This window comes from Phocoena phocoena, chromosome 10 (assembly GCF_963924675.1).
Source record: "Phocoena phocoena chromosome 10, mPhoPho1.1, whole genome shotgun sequence".
NCBI classification, from domain to species: Eukaryota; Metazoa; Chordata; class Mammalia; order Artiodactyla; family Phocoenidae; genus Phocoena; species Phocoena phocoena.
In genome coordinates, this window is record NC_089228.1 from 69,501,566 (window position 1) to 69,521,278 (window position 19,713).

Genomic DNA, 19,713 nt, shown 5'->3' on the forward strand with positions numbered 1-19,713 from the left:
AAGAACAAAAAAATCCTCAAAGTTAGCAGAAGGAAAGAAATCATAAGGATCAGATAAGAAATAAATGAAAAAGAAATGAAGGAAACAATAGCAAAGATCAATAAAACTAAAAGCTGGTTCTTTGAGAAGATAAACAAAATTGATAAACCATTAGCCAGACTCATCAAGAAAAAAAAGGGAGAAGACTCAAATCAATAGAATTAGAAATGAAAAAGGAGAAGTAACAACTGACACTGAAGAAATACAAAAGATCATGAGCGATTACTACAAGCAACTCTATGCCAATAAAATGGACAACCTGCAAGAAATGGACAAATTCATAGAAATGCACAACCTGCCAAGACTGAATCAGGAAGAAATAGAAAATATGAACAGACCAATCACAAGCACTGAAATTGAGACTAAAAATATTCCAGGGCTTCCCTGGTGGCGCAGTGGTTGAGAGTCCACCTGCCGATGAGGGGGACATGGGTTTGTGCCCCAGTCCAGGAAGATCCCACATGCCGCTGAGCGGCTGGGCCTGTGAGCTGTGGCCACTGGGCCTGCGTGTCCGGAGCCTGTGCTCTGCAACGGGAGAGGCCACAACAGTGAGGGGCCCGCATGCTGCCAAAAAAAAAAAAAATTCCAACAAACAAAAGCCCAGGACCAGATGGCTTCACAGGCGAATTCTATCAAACATTTAGAGAAGAGCTAACACCTATGCTTCTCAAACTCTTCCAAAATATAGTAGAGGGAGAAACACCCCCAAACACATTCTACGAGGCCACCATCACCCTGATACCAAAACGGGACAAGGATGTCACAAAGAAAGAAAACTACAGGCCAATATCACTGATGAAGATAGATGCAAAAATCCTCAACAAAATACTAGCAAACAGAATCCAACAACACATTAAAAGGATCATACACCATTATCAAGTGGGGTTTATTCCAGAAATGCAAGGATTCTTCAATATACGCAAATCAATCAGTGCGATACACCATATTAACAAATTGAAGGAGCAAAACCATATGATCATCTCAATAGATGCAGAGAAAGCTTTCAACAAAGTTCAACACCCATTTATGATAAAAACCCTGCAGAAAGTAGGCATAGAGGGAACTTTCCTCAACATAATAAAGGCCATATATGACAAACCCACAGCCAATATCATCCTCAATGGTGAAAAACTGAAAGCATTTCCACTAAGATCAGGAACAAGACAAGGTTGCCCACTCTCACCACTCTTATTCAACATCGTTTTGGAAGTTTTAGCCACAGCAATCAGAGAAGAAAAGGAAATAAAAGGAATCCAATTTGGAAAAGCAGAAGTAAAGCTGTCACTCTTTGCAGATGACATGATACTATACATAGAGAATCCTAAAGATGCTACCAGAAAACTACTAGAGCTAATCAATGAATTTGGTAAAGTAGCAGGATACAAAATTAATGCACACAAATCTCTGGCATTCCTATACACTAATGATGAATAATCTGAAAGTGAAATCAAGAAAACACTCCCATTTACCATTGCAACAAAAAGAATAAAATATCTAGGAATAAACCTACCTAAGGAGACAAAAGACTTGTATCCAGAAAATTATAAGACACTGATGAAAGAAATTAAAGATGATACAAATAGATGGAGAGATATACCATGTTCTTGGAATGGAAGAATCAACATTGTGAAAATGACTCTACTACCCAAAGCAATCTACAGATTCAGTGTAATCCGTATCAAACTACCACTGGCATTTTTCACAGAACTAGAACAAAAAATTTCGCAATTTGTATGGAAACACAAAAGACCCCGAATAGCCAAAGCAATCTTGAGAACGAATAATGGAGCTGGAGGATTCTGGCTCCCTGGCTTCAGACTATACTACAAAGGTACAGTAATCAAGACAGTATGGTACTGGCACAGAAATACAGATTAATGGAACAGCATAGAAAGCCCAGAGATAAACCCACGCACATATGGTCACCTTATCTTTGATAAAGAAGACAAGAATGTACAGTGGAGAAAGGACAGCCTCTTCAATAAGTGGTGCTGGGAAAACTGGACAGGTACATGTAAAAGTATGAGATTAGATCACTCCCTAACACCATACACAAAAATAAGCTCAAAATGGACTAAAGACCTAAATGTAAGGCCAGAAACTATCAAACTCTTAGAGGAAAACATAGGCGGAACACTCTATGACAAAAATCACAGCAAGATCCTTTTTGACCCACCTCCTAGAGAAATGGAAATAAAAACAAAAAACAAATGGGACCTAATGAAACTTAAAAGCTTTTGCACAGCAAAGGAAACCATAAACAAGACCAAAAGACAACCCTCAAAATGGGAGAAAATATTTTCAAATGAAGCCACTGACGAAGGATTAATCTCCAAAATTTACAAGCAGCTCAATAACTAAAAAAGAACCCAATCCAAAAATGGGCAGAAGACCTATATAGACATTTCTCCAAAGAAGTTATACAGACTGTCAACAAACACATGAAAGAATGCGCAATATCATTAATCATTAGAGAAATTTAAATCAAAACTACAATGAGATATCATCTCACACCAGTCAGAATGGCCATCATCAAAAAAATCTAGCAACAATAAATGCTGGAGAGGGTGTGGAGAAAAGGGAACACTCTTGCACTTCTGGTGGGAATGTGAATTGCTACAGCCACTATGGAGAACCGTATGGAGGTTCCTTAAAAAACTACAAATAGAACTACCATATGACCCAGTAACCCCACTGCTGGGCATATACCCTGAGAAAACCATAATTCAAAAGGAGTCATGTACCAAAATGTTTATTGCAGCTCTATTTACAATAGCCAGGACATAGAAGCAACCTAAGTGTCCATCATCGGATGAATGGATAAAGAAGATGTGGCACATATGTACAATGGAATATTAATCAGCCATGAAAAGAAACGAAATTGAGCTATTTGTAATGAGGTGGATGGACCTGGAGTCTGTCATACAGAGTGAAGTAAGTCATAAAGAGAAAGACAAACACCGTAAGCTAACACATATATATGGAATTTAAGAAAAAAAGAAATGTCATGAAGAACCTAGAGGTAAGACAGGAATAAAGACACAGACCTACTAGAGAATGGACTTGAGGATGTGGGGAGGGGGAAGGGTAAGCTGTGACAAAGTGAGAGAGTGGCATGGACATATATACACTACGAAATGTAAAATAGAAAGCTAGTGGGAAGCAGCTGCATAGCACAGGGAGATCAGCTAGTTGGTTTGTGACCACGTAGAGGGGTGGGATAGGGAGGGTGGGAGGGAGGGAGATGCAAGAGGGAAGAGATATGGGAACATATGTATATGTGTAACTGATTCACTGTGTTATAAAGCAGAAACTAACACACCATTGTAAAGCAATTATACTCCAATAAAGATGTAAAAAAAAAAAAGAGAGAGAGAGGTGTAATACTCTCATTCCATATGCTATAAGAAAAGGCAGAAGGGGACCTTTTTTTTTTTTTTTTGTGGTACGCAGACCTCGCACCATTGTGGCCTCTCCTGTTGCGGAGCACAGGCTCCGGACGCGCAGGCCCAGTGGCCATGGCTCACAGGCCCAGCCACTCCGCAGTACGCAGGATCCTCCCAGACCAGGGCATGAAGCCGTGTCCCCTGCATCGGCAGGCGGACTCTCAACCACTGCGCCACCAGGGAAGCCCCATGTCTTTGTTTTTGATGTTAAACATTTTCATGGTGATATGTCTACATATGGATTTCTATTTACTTATTTGTTTGTTTTTCCTGTTTAGGATACATTGAGTTTCCTGAACTTGAGGATTCAAATCTTTCATCATTTCTCAGCCATTATTTCATCAGTTATTATCTCTTTTTTATTCTCCCTTTTCTATCTTTCTGAAACTTTTTTGAGATGTACGTTAGAGCTTACCACTTTAGCCTACATGCCTCTTAACCTCTTCTTTATATTTCCCATTTATTTTCCCTTCTGCAGCATTCTAGATGAGGTCTTCAGATCTATTTTCCAGTTTTCTAATTATTTCCTTGGCTATATCTAATCTGCTGTTTAAGCTATCACTAACTCTTATTAGGTAGACACCTCCCCCAAAGATGTCCACATCCTAACCTCAGAACCTGCAAATATGTTACCTTATGTGACAAATAGGACTTTATAGATATTATTAAGGTTAAGGACCTTGAGATGGGGATGTTATCCTAGATTATCCAAGTGGGCCCAATTTAATCACATGAGCTCTTAGTGGAAGGAGGCAGAAGAGTGGGTCAGAGAGATGAAATGATACAAGGAGGAAAGATTCAAAGAGAGGGGCTTGACCTGCCATTGATGGCTTTTAAAATATAGGAAGGGGACCATGAACCAAGGAATGCAGATGGACCCTAGAATCTAGGAAGGGTCCTTACCTGACAGCCAGCAAGGAATTGGGGACCATGGTCCTACAACTGCAAGAAAGTGAATTCTGTCAACAACTCAAATGAGCAAGGAAATGGGTCTTTCCCAACAGCCTACAGAAAGGAACCCAGCCTGCTCACCTTAATTTTAGCCCAGTGAGACCGATATCAGACTTATTAACTGCAGAACTGTGAAATAATACCTTTATGTGTGTTTTTTGTTTGTTTGTTTTTTGTTTTTTTTGGCTGCATTGGGTCTTCGTTGCCGCGCGCAGGCCTTCTCTAGTTGCGCCGAGCGGGGGCTACTCTTTGTTCCAGTTTGCGGGCTTCTCATTGTGGTGGCTTCTCTTGTACGGAGCACTGGGTCTAGGCGCACAGACTTCTGTAGTTGCAGCACACGGGCTCTAGAGCGCACGGGCTCCAGTAGTTGTGGCGCAGGGGCTTAGTTGCTCCACGGCTTGTGGGATCTTTCCCGGATCAGGGATCAAACCCGTGTCCCCTGCATTGGCAGGTGGATTCTTAACTGCTGCGCCACCAGGGAAGTCCCACATTTATGTTGTTTTAAGCCACTTATTTTGTGGTAATTTGTTACAGCATCAATAAAAAAAAACTAATGCAGGTTTTAATTTTTTTAATTTTCATGAGTTCTATCTGGCTCTTTTTCAAATATGCTATTCATGTTTATAGTTCCCATTTCATACTTATATTTTCAATCACCTTTTTATTCTTCAATATAGTAAAAACATAATGTGCACCTGAAAATTCACTATCGGAGATCTTTGCAGGTCTGGTTCTGCTTCCTTTTGTTTAGTTGGCTCTTGCTCACAGTGCCTGTTTCTCTATGAGTTTTTTAACTCCTGACTGTGAGCTCATGTTTATTGGAAATTAACTGTTGGATTCTTTGAGACTTGGGTCGAAGGCATATCGTTCCAGGAAAGATTTACATTCACATCCGCCAGATGCTACCTGTGTCTTCCTGGGACCCCCTGAAAATAAATCTTTAGTTTGAGGTTTTTCAAATCACACAAGTAAATGAATGAATGCTAATTAATGTCACAAATTAAGAATTCTTAGGAAAGTTTTTTTTTTTTTTTCCCACCAAGCTAGGTAGAACAATTTACCTACCATCCCCTTCTGACAGGTGGGTTATTTCTAGTTGACTTTGATACTAAGTGATTAGCCCTATGAAGTCCCAGATTTATGTAGGAGTTTCCTATTAGACTTTCTTCCTTGGGCATATGGGTTACCTATTCTCTCATTGTACCGTCCCAACAGACGCGCAAGAACGCCAGGCCTTAGTTGATGCCCCCTTGGTAAAATCTGGCTTGTTTCTGGATTCCAGTTTTCATTCTATATTTTGTGCGACCCTCTGGATTTCTTAGTTTCTTGCCAGTTCAGTCATGTTTTTCCTATCTTAGCCAGCATTTTTAGCTATTCTCAGGAGAGCTGTTCAGGGTAACAATTGCACTGCACTGTCAGAAGTTAGAATGTCTGATTCTCTCTTTGGAATGAATTCTTAGCCGTAGAGTTGCTAGATTAAAAGGCAAGCACATTAAACTCTTTATACCTATAGCCGTACTACCAAGGTCTATTTTACGTCCAAGGAAATAAAACAGAAAAACAAATCACTAATCTCAAGCATTTGTTGGATTCCTTTTAAATTTGCCTCTAACGTCTACGAAAGGAGATGTAAATGTGGTTTACATCTGAACAAGAGACAAAATTTACAAACAAAACAGTAACTCAAAACAGTTTAACTGTGAAATGTTTATAGATGGTAAATTAGGAGTTCAAGAAAGACAGAAACATTTAAATCTGGACATGCTGCACCCCTGCTTGGGAAGTCTTCTGTGGTTGCCTAAAGCAGCCCACATGACCCTGCATGGTCTGGCCCTGACCTTATCTCCATCCTCATCTCTGCTTCTAACTCTCTGGCTCCAGCATCGCTGGCCTTGTCTCTGTTACTCAAATGCAGTGAAGTCCTTCTCGCCTCCAAGCCTTACCTCTTATCTGAATGTCCTCTCTTGCCTCCCACTTCCACTCTGTTTTGCCTGGATGACCTGCTTATTCTTCAGGTCTCAGCTTACGTATGACATTTTAAGAGAGAACCTCCCTGATCTTCTAGAGTAAACCGCCACATGTGCGCACACACACCCCATATCTGTGTGTTCAGACTGCTGGTCGACTGAGCAACTTTGGGACCCAAACTAAGTTCGTGCTCCTCAGAGCATCTGGTCAATTCATAACAAGAGCTAGAGGGCTTCCCTGGTGGCGCAGTGGTTGAGAGTCCGCCTGCCGATGCAGGGGACACGGGTTCGTGCCCCGGTCCGGGAAGATCCCACGTGCCACGGAGCGGCTGGGCCCATGAGCCATGGCCACTGAGGCTGCGCGTCGGGAGCCTGTGCTCCGCAACGGGAGAGGCCACAACAGTGAGAGGCCCGCGTACCGCAAAACAAAACAAAACAGAACAAAAAAGAGCTGGAGAGTGAGAATGAGAGAGAGACTATACTATCTTAAATCATCCTGTTCTTCTTTTCCATAGCACTTATTACAGTGGTATTGACTAATGTCCCCCTCCTCCACTAGAGAAAGGGACAAAGTCAGGGAGCTATTCACTACCATATCCTAACACCTAGCTCAGTGCCTGGTGCATTGTCAATCTTTATTGAATATGTGAATTTTAAAGATGGGTAGCTGCATTTAGATAAGTGGTGCCAATAGAACACTTTGGAAATCATAAAACAAGTGGGAAAGTAAGAAACAAAACAGAAAAGACCAAAGAAATTTTAATAATTTATAACTCAGTGAAGAAATATGAGCAGTGCTCTTCAAGCTAACAAATTGTCTATAATGGCAGATTCTTAGGACCAGTCCATAAGTAGGGGAGAATAAAAGGAGGTGGGCTTCTTGTCCAGCGTGAGGTTAGCTACAGCAAGATTGGCTAGCACTGCTTTGGATTATTAAGGACTTTCATGGACTCTTTCCCCGAAGATGGAGCGCTTTCATTTCTGAGATGTTCTTGATGTCCTAATAGGAGGAAGTAGAATGGACCTCTAGTTTTTTCATTCCTGTATGTTGATGGTAAAGTTTTCCTTTTTCCCCCTTTTTTGGCTGGATTTGATTTAAGTTATTCATAATTTAATTTCACGTTGATAATTATCTCTGAAGATATGTTTCCATGCCACATTCTGAACAGTTCAGTTCTTTTTGTCAGGTATCAGAGTAACACTGCTTCTGCTGTTCTTGAAACAATTACCAACATTCAACCCAAAGAGAGTGGAGGTGGCACGGGAGAGACCCGGGAAGCCATCGTTTATAAGTTATCTGAAGATATGCTGAGCAAGCTGCCTCCTGATTACATTCCACATGAGGTGAGATACCCTTTCTGCCTGATGCACAGGGCTGTCTTTGGGTTCCGCAAGGCTGAGCACAGTCCTGGGACAGTATGTTTCAGTCAGTCCCTTCCTCCCTCTGCTCAATTCTTCTTTTTTACCTTTTGGTCTTCTCTCTCTTACCCTTGCTCAAGCATCTTGCAAAATTATAATCTGCACTTTTCTACTCCACTTTGTCTCTCAATTGCCTTTTCTGTACCCTTTCCCCATCTTTGGGTTCCTCTGTCTTTGGGTCTCCAGATATCTTAATCCTCTGGACTGAGAATCTCTCCCCACCTCTCTTACCCAAGCCTGCTTTGTCCATTATTTAAATTTAGCCCTTTTTTCTGTCTCTTGCCCTACATACTTTTCAATCTTTCAATCCACTCAGCCAGGTAATAGGAAAGCAAGCCATTTAAATGAATTCACTACCCAGTTTAGATGGCAATAAGTTTCTACTTCTTGAACCTCCCAGATGTTTGCTTGTTAATCAACATCAGTTTTTCTCAAAAAAATTTTTTATCTCAAGACCCCTTTACGAAATGATTGAGGACCCCAAATAGCTCTTGTTTATATGGATTATAACTACTGGTATTTAACATATTAGAAATGTAAACTAAAAATTTTCAAAAATATTTATTAATTTATTGTGAAATAACATTAATAAACCCATCACATGTTAGCATAGCATTTATATTTTTAAAATAAGTATATTTTCCAAAACAAAAACATTCGAAGAGAAAAGTGGGATTGTTTAACATTTTTGCAAATCTCTTTAATGTCTGGTTTAATAGAAGACAGCTGGATCCTCATATCTGCTTCTCCATCCAGTCTGTTGTGGTATTACAGGTCATGTAGCCTCTGGTAAACTCCACTGTACACTCCCCAGAGAAGGAGAGTAAAAAATCAAATAATGTCGTAGTATTACTATGAAAAAAATTCAACTTTGTGGACCCGCCTAAAAGGAACCTGGGGGCCTTCAGGGGTCCCAGACCGCACTTTAAGAACTCATCTAAATAAATCTTTAATTGTGGTAAAATTTCTGGACAGTCTGAAAGTTCTGTAGTACACCGTCCTTCTTCCCGCAAGAAAAACAGGGTCGTGCCCTCTGGCCATCCAGGGCTTCCTCTCTCCTGTTCTCAGCCTCCACCCCTCACTGCTGAGGGTTAGAGCTTCACCTGAGCCTTAGGCTGGGCTGAGGGAAGTTTAGCTTTTCAACCAAAAAGTGAGAGGCTGATGTCCTAATGCAGGTATGACTACGGTCCTGTGTCTACCCTGTCCTGCATCCCCAAGTCTGGGAGAAATGCACTTATCAGTTGGGAGCCCCGAGGCTACCTGGGCTACAGCCCTCCCGCCTGCAGTGAGTGCCCCCAACAATAAAAAGCGTTTTCTTGCTTCTTAAAACAATTTTTGCTTCCGTTGTGTAGCTGGGTACCAAGGATTTGGCTAAGATACTGAAATCAATGACTTCACATAGAGATGTTTATAGTCAGGGGAGAAAATATTTTTTAAATGGATAGGTATTATAAGCACATACTTTCTGTGGTTCGTTGTAAATGATCTTCAGAAGACAGGTGAGGCATAATACCTGTCTTCACAGATTTTAAAAACCGGCATGTGAAAGCGAGATAAAATTTACTCTGTATGACTAGACCGCAGGTTGGTATTACCAGAAGAGGATTTCAAGACCCTTGGGGTAATTTGAGCTGTTCAGGGTTAGTCGGGGCCAGTTCACCAAGATCTCTGTTCCGGCAACATCCCAGCAGGAACTGAGTGTGAGGGATGTCCCTAAACGGATTGCTAGATGGGAGGGAGTTTGTACCAAGAGACATCTAAAACAGCTTCCTCTTCCAGGATCACTTACTTTTTAGTGTCCTTTATTTTACAGAAGAGATGTGTTTTGAAAAATGTGGCTGTAAAGTGAATTTAGTTAATTGAAATGTAATTATACTGTTGACTTAAAAACATTCGTGTAGAAAAGACTACCTGGTTTCAGAAATATAATAAAAATTCTAAATAAGACCACAGCAAACCTTTCACTTATTAATAGAAAGACAGTTTTAGGCTGGAACAATAAGCATACTCCAAGTAAAATCAGTGCTAAAGTTAGATTTTCTAGAGCCTAAGTTTTAAGACATATTAAGCATGTGTCTATTGCAAGGGAAGCCTCTCTTTTAAAACCCTAAGTAGGGCAAGGCGATTTGTTTGGGGCTGTTAGCACACTAAAAGCTACCCGGGCTATTGATTTGATAGTGTAGCCAACACCAGGGCTTAATTTCTAATGCCGGTTGCAAAAGCATTTCCATAATTTCCCTTTTACTTAAAGTGTGAATTTCCACAAAGCAGTCCTGATTTAAAGAGAATGCTACATAGGCTCTTTAGCCCCCTGGAGGCTGAGGGGCTCAAGATGAGAACAGGGCAGTGGAGCCTGCAAAAATGGAAGTTCTAGAACCAGGAATTTAGGTGAATACCTGAAGGTTGGTATGGCAGACTGAGTTAGGGCCCTCCACTGGCGTGTTTGACTGGGATTTCAAGATCATTTGCTCTACCCACGCAGGTAGTCCTGTCCAGGTGTTCAGTTTTACATCACTGCTTCCCTCTCATCCCTCACACACTAGAAGTTGCCCAGCTGCAGTTAAGCAGAGGTGTTCATTGCTGAGTAGGAAACATCAGCACCATGCCAGAAAACCTGTTCTGTAAAATGAGGAGGATGGTCCAGATGAGCCTGAAGCCCATCTGTCTCTAATATTCCATGACTCAAGAAGAGGCAGTGGGTGCCCCGATCCGGGAAGATCCCACATGCCGCGGAGCGGCTGGGCCCGTGAGCCATGGCCGCTGAGGCTCCGCGTCCGGAGCCTGTGCTCTGCAACAGGAGAGGCCACAACAGCGAGAGGCCCGCGTACCACAAAAAAGAAAAAAGAAAAAAGAAGAGGTAGTGGGCATCTCCAGCAGAGAATGCTACAGTTTACTGGCTTTCTGGTGATTGTGTGGACTGGTACCTCACTCCAAATTTTCTCCCACTCTATGTGTCTATCCTTACCCCTCCTATCCTGGCATCTCTTCGACTGTGGCCAGCAGAAAGTTCAGATCTCTTTATGAGTTCTTGCCAATATTCGTAGTCAATCTTTTCTTGGGCATATGTCACTAAATTGAAATGTGTATATATATTGGCTTATATCCAAATAATTGTTATATTTTATTGTTCCCACAACCAGATGCTTTTATATTGATCTCTTCAAAATGGCCAATAAATTATATACAAGAAGGAACAGGTGCTTAATGGCCCTCCCACAAAGTCAAATATTTTCATGGATTAGATTAGGAAAGACATCCTTAGTCACCCTAGCCAGGGCAATAGTGACCTTAGGAAACTGTAGCCAGTCATATTTATTGGTAACTGCTCTGTAAAGATTTTGGCTATCTTAACTGTCTGTGACATTTCTGATAACAATTCTGCAGGCACTATGAAAAAAAGGCATTCCAAAGTGTGCTCTTATAAAGGTTAGATTGCAAAAGGATATTTAATTGATACAGTACTTAATCATTTGAAAGGGAAAAATGGTACAAGTTTATTTCAGCTTTTCATAGTACATTTCCAATTATCAACTAAGTACAATCAGTAGGAAATAAAAATCATGTGAGTTGAACAGTAGTTTTTGAAGCCCAGAAAATGGGGAATTTAATGGCAAATCTGGTGCCGCAAGAGATATTTTAGAGTTCATTTGGGCTTGTAGAGATACATCCAGAGGAAGAAAAGGAATAGAGAAGGGAGAGGTCATTGGAAAAGAAGTGGCAGATGGTTTTTTAAAAATCTCTGTCATTGTGTTGCATGCTTTGTGTTAGGTGAAAGCTCGTTTGATGAAGATGGGACATCTTAATTCAATGAACATATTTCTCAGACAAGAAATTGACAGAATGCAAAAAGTCATCTCAATACTTCGCAGTAGCCTGAGTGATCTAAAATTGGCCATTGAAGGAACGATCATTATGAGTGAGGTGAGCTATTATTGTCTCAGTAGTCATTTCCCTCTTTTGTTGGTTTTTCTTTTCCTCATATTTTAACATGACCTTTCCTCCAGAACTTGAGAGATGCTCTGGACAATATGTATGATGCTCGTATACCTCAGATCTGGAAAAGAGTGTCCTGGGATTCATCCACACTGGGCTTCTGGTTTACTGAACTTTTGGAAAGAAATGCTCAGTTTTCCACCTGGATATTTGAAGGGAGGCCCAATGTGTTTTGGATGACCGGTTTCTTTAATCCCCAAGGTAGGTGCTCATAGGAGAGTAGGCAAACTTGGAAGTTGTGGATAGTTGTATAGTGGCACTGTGTGATAAATGTATGTTATACAAAACAACATAGAGGTACAGCTTGCTGCATGCTGGACCTGTGCTTTCAGAATTGGAGGCCAACAGATGATTCTGCTATATTTGTTTTACAAATTCAGTCTGAAATTCTTCCTGCCATATTGCTTCCACAATATGGGGGCAAAACTCCATTTTTTTTTTTCTCACCCACTTCAGCAAGCAAGTCCGTGGTTAGGACAATGTGAAATAGTGGAAAAGTTTTGTTCAAACCTGTTTTTAAATGTTTATGAAAATGACAAAAATGAAGCACCAAAATATGCAAAAAAATGTGCCTAGAGTTCAGAAAATTAGACTGACTTAAAATTGATCGTGTGGCCAAAGTTTTATTCAGTGAACTTCTGGAGTCTGTCCCTGCTCAGCTTTTTTTTTTTCTCCCCTGAAAAAGTGCTTTGTGATTCCACTGCATGTATTCCTTCATTCCATTCTAGAAATATTTACTGAATAAGTTTCTGACTAGATCTCATAGAGTTCATAAAAGTTTAGAAACATGACAATTTGGGGCCTTACTACAACATGGAAAGATTTTTAAAGTAATTCTTGGCTAGAATGAAGAGATGCTGGGGTCCTTACAATTCAGCACCTTATAGCTCCATTAGTTATACAATTTAAGAAACATTCACACTTACAGATTTAGGGTGTATTATTGTTACTCACAGCAGTATGGTTGAATCTCATAAAATAATATTAAGTGAAAGAAGTCAAACAGAACACATTGTAAGTATGTATACAGTGTACACATAGGTATACATTGTAATGTATGCATATTGTATGATTCCATTCATACAAGGAATCGAAACAGGCAAAACAGATCTTAAAAGTAAGAATAATGGTTCCCCTTGTGGGAGAGGGCAGTGATTGCAAAACAGCTCTAGGGGGCTTTTGGGTGTTTGGAAATGTTCTGCTTCTTGAACTGGATCTTGGTTACAGGGCTGTATTCCCTTGGTGAAAATTCATGGAGCTGTATACTTATGATTTGTGCACTTTTCTTTGTATAAATAATACTTCAATAAATAGTAGACATTTATTTGTCCTCTGTGCACATACATTCATTCACTTCATGCATTTTCAAATGCCTTAACATTTTCTAAATTTAAAACACTAACCATGGTGGTTTTTATGAACTTAAATTATACATGGTACATTATTATGTTGAAAGAATTTAGATTTGTGAAGGACAGCCCCCAGATTTCCCTTATCTTTTTCTCCCAGAATTTCCATTGAAGTTTGGGAGGAAATTTTTTTATTATGGTTCTCAGATTTTGTGTGTCTACTTATGAGTCTCTTTCCTCCCTACCAGCCCTCAATTTGAGTAAGTTGTCACCAGGGAATTCCTGGCTTGGGAGTCTGAAGAAATAGTATTTAACTTAACTAGGATTGTTCAACCACCTTTCATTTGCCAGCCCCTCTGCTAGGTGCTTTCAATAGAGAGAGATTTGAGACCTAATTCCTGCCCTAAAGGAGTCCATCGTCTGGTTGGTAGGACAGAAATATTAGCAACTTCAACATAATTTGATAAATGCTCCACCCAGTGAGGACGAAGCACCACACTAGCACAGAGGAGAGAAAGATCAATTCTGCCAAGGCAAAGCTTGAGAAGAGCTTCACACGGGAGGCAGTGAGCAGAGTTTGCAGAGGCAGGGACTGGAGACAAGAGCATCCCAGGCAGAGGCCGGAGCAGAGACAAGGCGTGTCCAGGGAGAGAAGCCCAATGTGGCCCAAGCTTGGGAAGCAGGAGCAGGGGTGTTGGGGAGTGAGGCTGGGGTGTGAAGTCTTCCAGGGGAGTTTGGGCTGCATCATAAAGGCAACAGCAAGTCACCAAAGATCACAAGATAACCCCAGGTGGAGGCAGACTGTAGACTGAAAGAAGGATGTCCACAGCACTGAGACTTTTACTGGATCCAGGGGAGAGAGCCTGAGACCTTAACCAGGTGCAGAGAAGGAGGCAGATTTGATGGAGTGATTAAATGGGGACCTTTGAGAGAGCGGGGACTGGCAATGGCTGAGGCTGAAGGCCAGGTACAAGACAGGGAGCATTGGTAGAGGGGGCCAGCCGGGAGGAAAGGCAGGGAGCTCTGGATTCATCAGCTTGTGCTGGTGGGACATCCAGGTGGGGAGGTGTGTTGGCAGACTTGGGGTTTGGCAAAGGGGTGAGGATCAGTGATATTTTTAAAAAGTGAGATCATTAAGTGTAGTTTTGATATTTAGAAGCCAAGGGAGTGGGGCTGGTTCATCCCTGGCTTTCCATAGACATAGCTAAGTCGTATATCACAGCACACAATCTCTTTGAGTGATTGCTTTTTCCCATTAGAAATGTGACTTTCAATAGCAAAGTATTAATATGAACTAATCTTTGTTACTATTTCTTAAGATATACTACAAACCAGAGCAACATTTAAAGAAATATAAATACAAATCAGTTTTCTTATTTGTCTTTACTTGTAATAATACTAATCCTTTCTCTTTTTTTTTTTTTTCTTCATTTCTGTTTTTAAACTGAGCTTTGATTCTTTCTCTCACGGCTCTCCATGTCTCAGAAAGTCTTGGACTTATTCAAGCATCCTACTTTTACACGTGAGCATCCAGACACGTACCCCTTATCTGTGATTGCTTTCTGTTTGTAGCACAGAAGAGTGGAGGGTCAACTTTCCCTACATACTAATCATGTCTCTGCTTCCTTTTCCTTCTCTTGACATGAGAGACAAATCACTTTCTGTTCCATATCACCTGGTCAAATCTGGAAAGCATAGAGATTACAGCAAGACTCTCTGATCACCTTTTGACACCTGTGATTGCTTTCTCAATATGATGTATCTCCTGGGTCTTATATCTTCTAATCCAGTCCCCTTCAATGAAATAATTTTTTTTGGCTCAAAACATTTAAATAAATTATTTAATTTTTTAAAAACCACGTTTAAGTAAAACACAATGCAGTTTGAAAAGAGGTCATAGTTTCATCACAAATATGTATAGTCAAAATTACCTAGCCTTTAAAACACTTGAAAATGTTTTTTTCACCTATGACCATTTGTTTTGTCTTCTTATAATGTTAATGTGGCATCTGATACAATCTGATGTGTGTTTCCCATCATGCCTCCGGTGAGTGCCCCCCAAGCCTAAGTCACTTTGATGCGCACACCACCGCAGGGACAGGTGACAGGCCTTGTTTGCCCCCTAGTCTGTGTCTGAGCTCACGCTGCCCCGTCCCCTTATGGTAGCCTGATATTTTGTCATACTGAAGAGGCTGAGTCAGCCAGCCGCCCTGGAACTAATCTGGTACGTTCAGCCCCCTTCACAATCATTTCTGTAGCAAATGATGAGCTCAATCAGGTGGCAATTAGATTTGATTATTAAAGTGGTCAAGCTCCCTGTACCCATGACCCTGTAACATCTGTTCAATGGCACAGCTTTTGGCAGTGCATGGATTTGCCTCCCAGCAGATTACTCAGGCCCAGTAGAGAACCTTTGTGTTCCACTGGGGCTTCCCAGCAGTCACTGGCACACACACTCACATATTGTGTAAGACTGTGCTGCTCAGGGTTTTCAAAGGATTTCTGTGGTCGCTTGTTCCCACAGGTGTACCTTTTCAGACCATCACGCACACGTGATTTAGATTCTGATTTCTGTGTGTGTGTGTGTCTGTGTCATAGGTAGGGATGTGTTTAAACTTAAAGATTATGAGTGGTCATGAGCCTGACTTCAAGCCAGGGGATTGCCTGCGTTCCACTTCCAGAACCTCTTAATCGATAGCCTTGCTTTGCCGTTCGATGTTCGGCATGACTCGCGGGCGCTGCTAAGGAAAGGGCGGCGGAGGCTGGACGTGCTCTCGAGGTCTCACACCTCGATGTTAGGGTGAATGGTGCAATATCATTACTTTCCAAATGTTTAACTCAATCTGGAGCTTGATGCCATTCGGATGCCAGACTGTGCTAGTGTTTCTTGTTTTGTTCCTCCGGGTCTTGACCAGCCACGCCAGTCTGTTGCAGCAGAAATCAGCGACAGCTTAGTACTCACTACTACAAATCAAGATGTTCAGTTAGAGGAGATTTTACTGAAGCAAGGAGATGGATAATTTTTGTCCTGTAATCTTTTGCTCCTGTAAAAATCACCTACAACCTCTTGCCTGTGTGTTTGTTTTCAGGGCAGCATCGGCAGCTACCAGCGATTTCTGAATGCTTGCCTTGAGGGTAGTGATAAAAGCATGATGTTTGTTGGGCAGAAGAGGGCACCAGGGTTATTAACAGAACTTTAGCATTGGAAGGGTCTGGGGATTTCTTCTAATCTTGTAACAATCCTAAGCGTGTACCCGAGCTGCTGTTTGCCAAACCAGAGCTGCCCCTAATGTCTGAAGGGACCTCTCAGGCCTCCAAACCTCAATTTGGGTGATAGCACTCACTACCCTGACCCCGAATCCCAGAACCAGAGAAGGACTGTTGACACCTTAGAAATGCCTCCAAGTGAACAACAACCCATCCTTCTTGCCTTTGTGGGGGAGACACTTAGATTCACTGGCTTCAGTCTCAACCACATCCCTTGTAATTCTGGTCTCTGCCCACGGTTACCTTCCTTACCAATCCTCTAGGCCCTTGTAATCTGGCCGGCTTCATCACTATACTGAAACTTCTGTCTCCAAGGCCACCAAATCTAGTGACCTTCCTGCTAACTTCACTTCATACATTGGTTTCCATCCATCACCTTCCTCGGTTCTCCTCCTACCTCTCAGGGGGTTGCTTCTCAGCCCACTTTGTGGCCTCTTCTCGGGCAAGTTCTGCCCTTGGCCCTGGTCCCTTCACTAATGACCTCAGCCATTCGCATAGATGCAACTATTCGTCTCTACTTACGGACTGATTCATCGAAAGTCCCGACATTAGCTTCTGATTCTTACTTCCAACTTCCATCATAGAATATTCCATCCTCCTGTGAACCTCACCAGTACTACCATCTGTTCATCTTCCTCCCAAACCATCCTCACCAGGATTCTGCTATATTTGCTTGTGCATCACCACCCTCCAGATCACCCTGACCCTTGTAGCGAGTCCCCTAACATCCTAACAGCTTGAAAGAGGGAAACCAGGAGTGCATAGTGTGGTGGAAGATGAGAGGGGAGGTGAGGAAGGAAGGACAGATGCTGTCAGAGGTCGAGTAAGAGAGGGCCAGAAGTGGTCAGATGGCTTTATCAGCAAGGAGACTACTGGCAAGAGGAGTCTCAGTGGAGTGGATGGGGAGGTGGAGGAATGAGATTGCAGGGTGAGTGAGAGACCAGGAAATGGAGAGACAGAGAATGAGGATGGACAACATGGGTAATTCTCTGAAGAAATTTGGCTTGGAAGAGGAGAAGCAAGTTGGAGGAGCAGCTGTAAGAAGAAAACATTTTCTTCCTTCTTCTTGTAATGACAGGACAGGCTTGAGCCCATTCAAATACTGGTGGGAAGGAGACAGGAGAGAGAGAGAGAGAGAGAACAAGGATACAAGAGAGGGGTAAAAGAGGCAGGAGGGGATGGCTCCCAAGTGGAGAGATGCACTCCAAGCAGGAGGAGGGACACCTCACCCATTGTAATAAGGATAACAAGGAAGGAATGCAAGTGAGTTTGTTGGTTTGGTGGCAAGAAGTTGAGAGAATCCCCATCTGATGCTTTCTATTTTCTCTTTGACTAAGGAGGCAAAGTGACCTCAGGAGCAAGAAGGTGTTAGAGGAGAGGTTTAAGCAGAGTGGCAGAAATTTGAGGAAGAGGGCTAAGGAAAGGATTCCTCAGTGACTTTGACTATCCCGTCGAGGCTGGTGATGGCTACACCGTGGTGGCAACTGTGTGATGGTCTCAGTATTGTTCAGCAGCCTGGAATAGGTGTAAGAAGGAGGACATTTGGATTCATTTAGCACTGGGGGTTTGCTGGGCAAGTGAAGAGAAGCGGGTGGAGTTGAGGAGAAGGTCTTCAGAAAGGATGAGGTCAAGGAACTGAGAGGTCGGGACGCTGAGTGGGATACTGAAGAGACCCAGAAGGTGGCGTGAGGCTCAGTGAGTGGGGGCAAGTGGGCGCTTGGCAGGGACAGTGAGGGGAGGAGCATGGGGCCAGAGGGTGTGGTTGTTAAAGCTGCAAAGATTTTCATCAAAGGTGGAGGGACAAATGGGGAGGACAGTGTCTTCAGAGTTGACAGGTTCCAGTAAGGGCAAGAAGATGGAGAGAACGTTCTGTGAAGAGGTAGAAAATATGGGAGAGTCTGTTCACCACAGAACCACTCCAGAGGGAACAGTGGAAAGGTTGGGAGGGAGGGGAGAGGTACGAGGTTGGGTCCAGGGAGAGGAAGCATAACGTAGCCGAGAAGGGATGGAGAAGTTAAAGCAGTGCAGGGAAGTATATTTGGCACATGAGACATGGCGGGGTTAGCTGATGCCAACCCGGCCAAGAGAATTAGCCCGAGCTCTCTGGCTTGTACTCAGGTTTTGCCAGAGCCAACTGTGTCCTGCATTAAGGACATTTCAGAGAATACATGCGTCTCAGGGGACTCTGGAAAGAGTCAGCTCGTATTACTGCCAGCCTTCCTAATATCTTGCTTGTATCATGGGGCATTTCTCTTCCCACTTGTCAAATTTGTTCTGAAAACAAATACGGGTCCGTGATCTCTCATTGTCCTGTCATGCAGATCTTTTTACAGAGCAGAGGTTCTCAGCCCTGCCTGCACAGTAGAATCACCTGGGGAGATTTTAGTACATGCTAATCCCTGGGGCCCCAGACCAACAACATCAGAACCTCTGGGGATAAGACCTCTAGACTCTTTACAGTTAATTTTAAAAGCTCCTTTGGTCATTTTAATGTGTGAGGAACCTGGGCCTTAGACCATTGCCACCCAGTATGTTGTCCACCAGCCAGCAGGAGCGGCATCACCTGGGAGCTTGATAGAAATGCAGAACCTCAGGACCTACCCTCGACCTACCTACCAAATCAGAACTGGTGTTTTAGTAAGTGTTCCTTCCCCTGGTGATAAGTATGAACATTAAAGTTTGAGAAGCCCTGCCTTAAAACAGGAGTGAAGGGCTTCCCTGGTGGCGCAGTGGTTGGGAGTCCGCCTGCCGATGCAGGGGATGCGGGTTCGTGCCCCGGTCCGGGAGGATCCCACATGCCGCGGAGCGGCTGGGCCCATGAGCCATGACCGCTGAGCCTGCGCGTCCGGAGCCTGTGCTCCGCAGCGGGAGAGGCCACAACAGTGAGAGGCCCGCGTACCACAAAAAAAACAAAAACAAAAAAAACATAAACAGTAGTGAAGCCTGGTCCCACCTCTAGAGATTCTGATTTTATTGATCCGGGCTATGGCTTGGGAAGCGGGAGTTTTAAAGACTTTCCAGATATTTCTCATTTTCAGCCAAGTTTAAGATTCCTGCCTTACAGCATCGAGCAAAGCGTCAGGAAGCATCCCTGGGGCATTTTTATTCAAGTGGGTGGATCATCCCCATCTTTGTTTAATGATTTCTGACCTTTTATTTAACTTACCAACGAACCACATTTGCCTCTCATTTAAGGAAGAAAACTGCCTGTCATAAAGTTATGACAGGAACAGCATTTGTCCTCATCTTCCAAGATGCTAACGGGAGGCTTAGTAACTGATA

The 19,713-nt window shown here is 42.6% G+C and overlaps 1 protein-coding gene across 1 annotated transcript in view; it reads left to right on the plus strand.

The window, feature by feature from the left end:
• DNAH8 (dynein axonemal heavy chain 8) overlaps nt 1-19,713 on the plus strand; it is a 322,160-nt gene that overhangs the window by 295,497 nt on the left and 6,950 nt on the right. Inside the window, exons 88-90 of the mRNA XM_065885438.1 lie at nt 7,591-7,747; nt 11,591-11,743; nt 11,827-12,016. Of these exons, the coding sequence (XP_065741510.1) occupies nt 7,591-7,747; nt 11,591-11,743; nt 11,827-12,016 (500 nt within the window). The remainder of the gene's footprint in view (nt 1-7,590; nt 7,748-11,590; nt 11,744-11,826; nt 12,017-19,713) is intronic.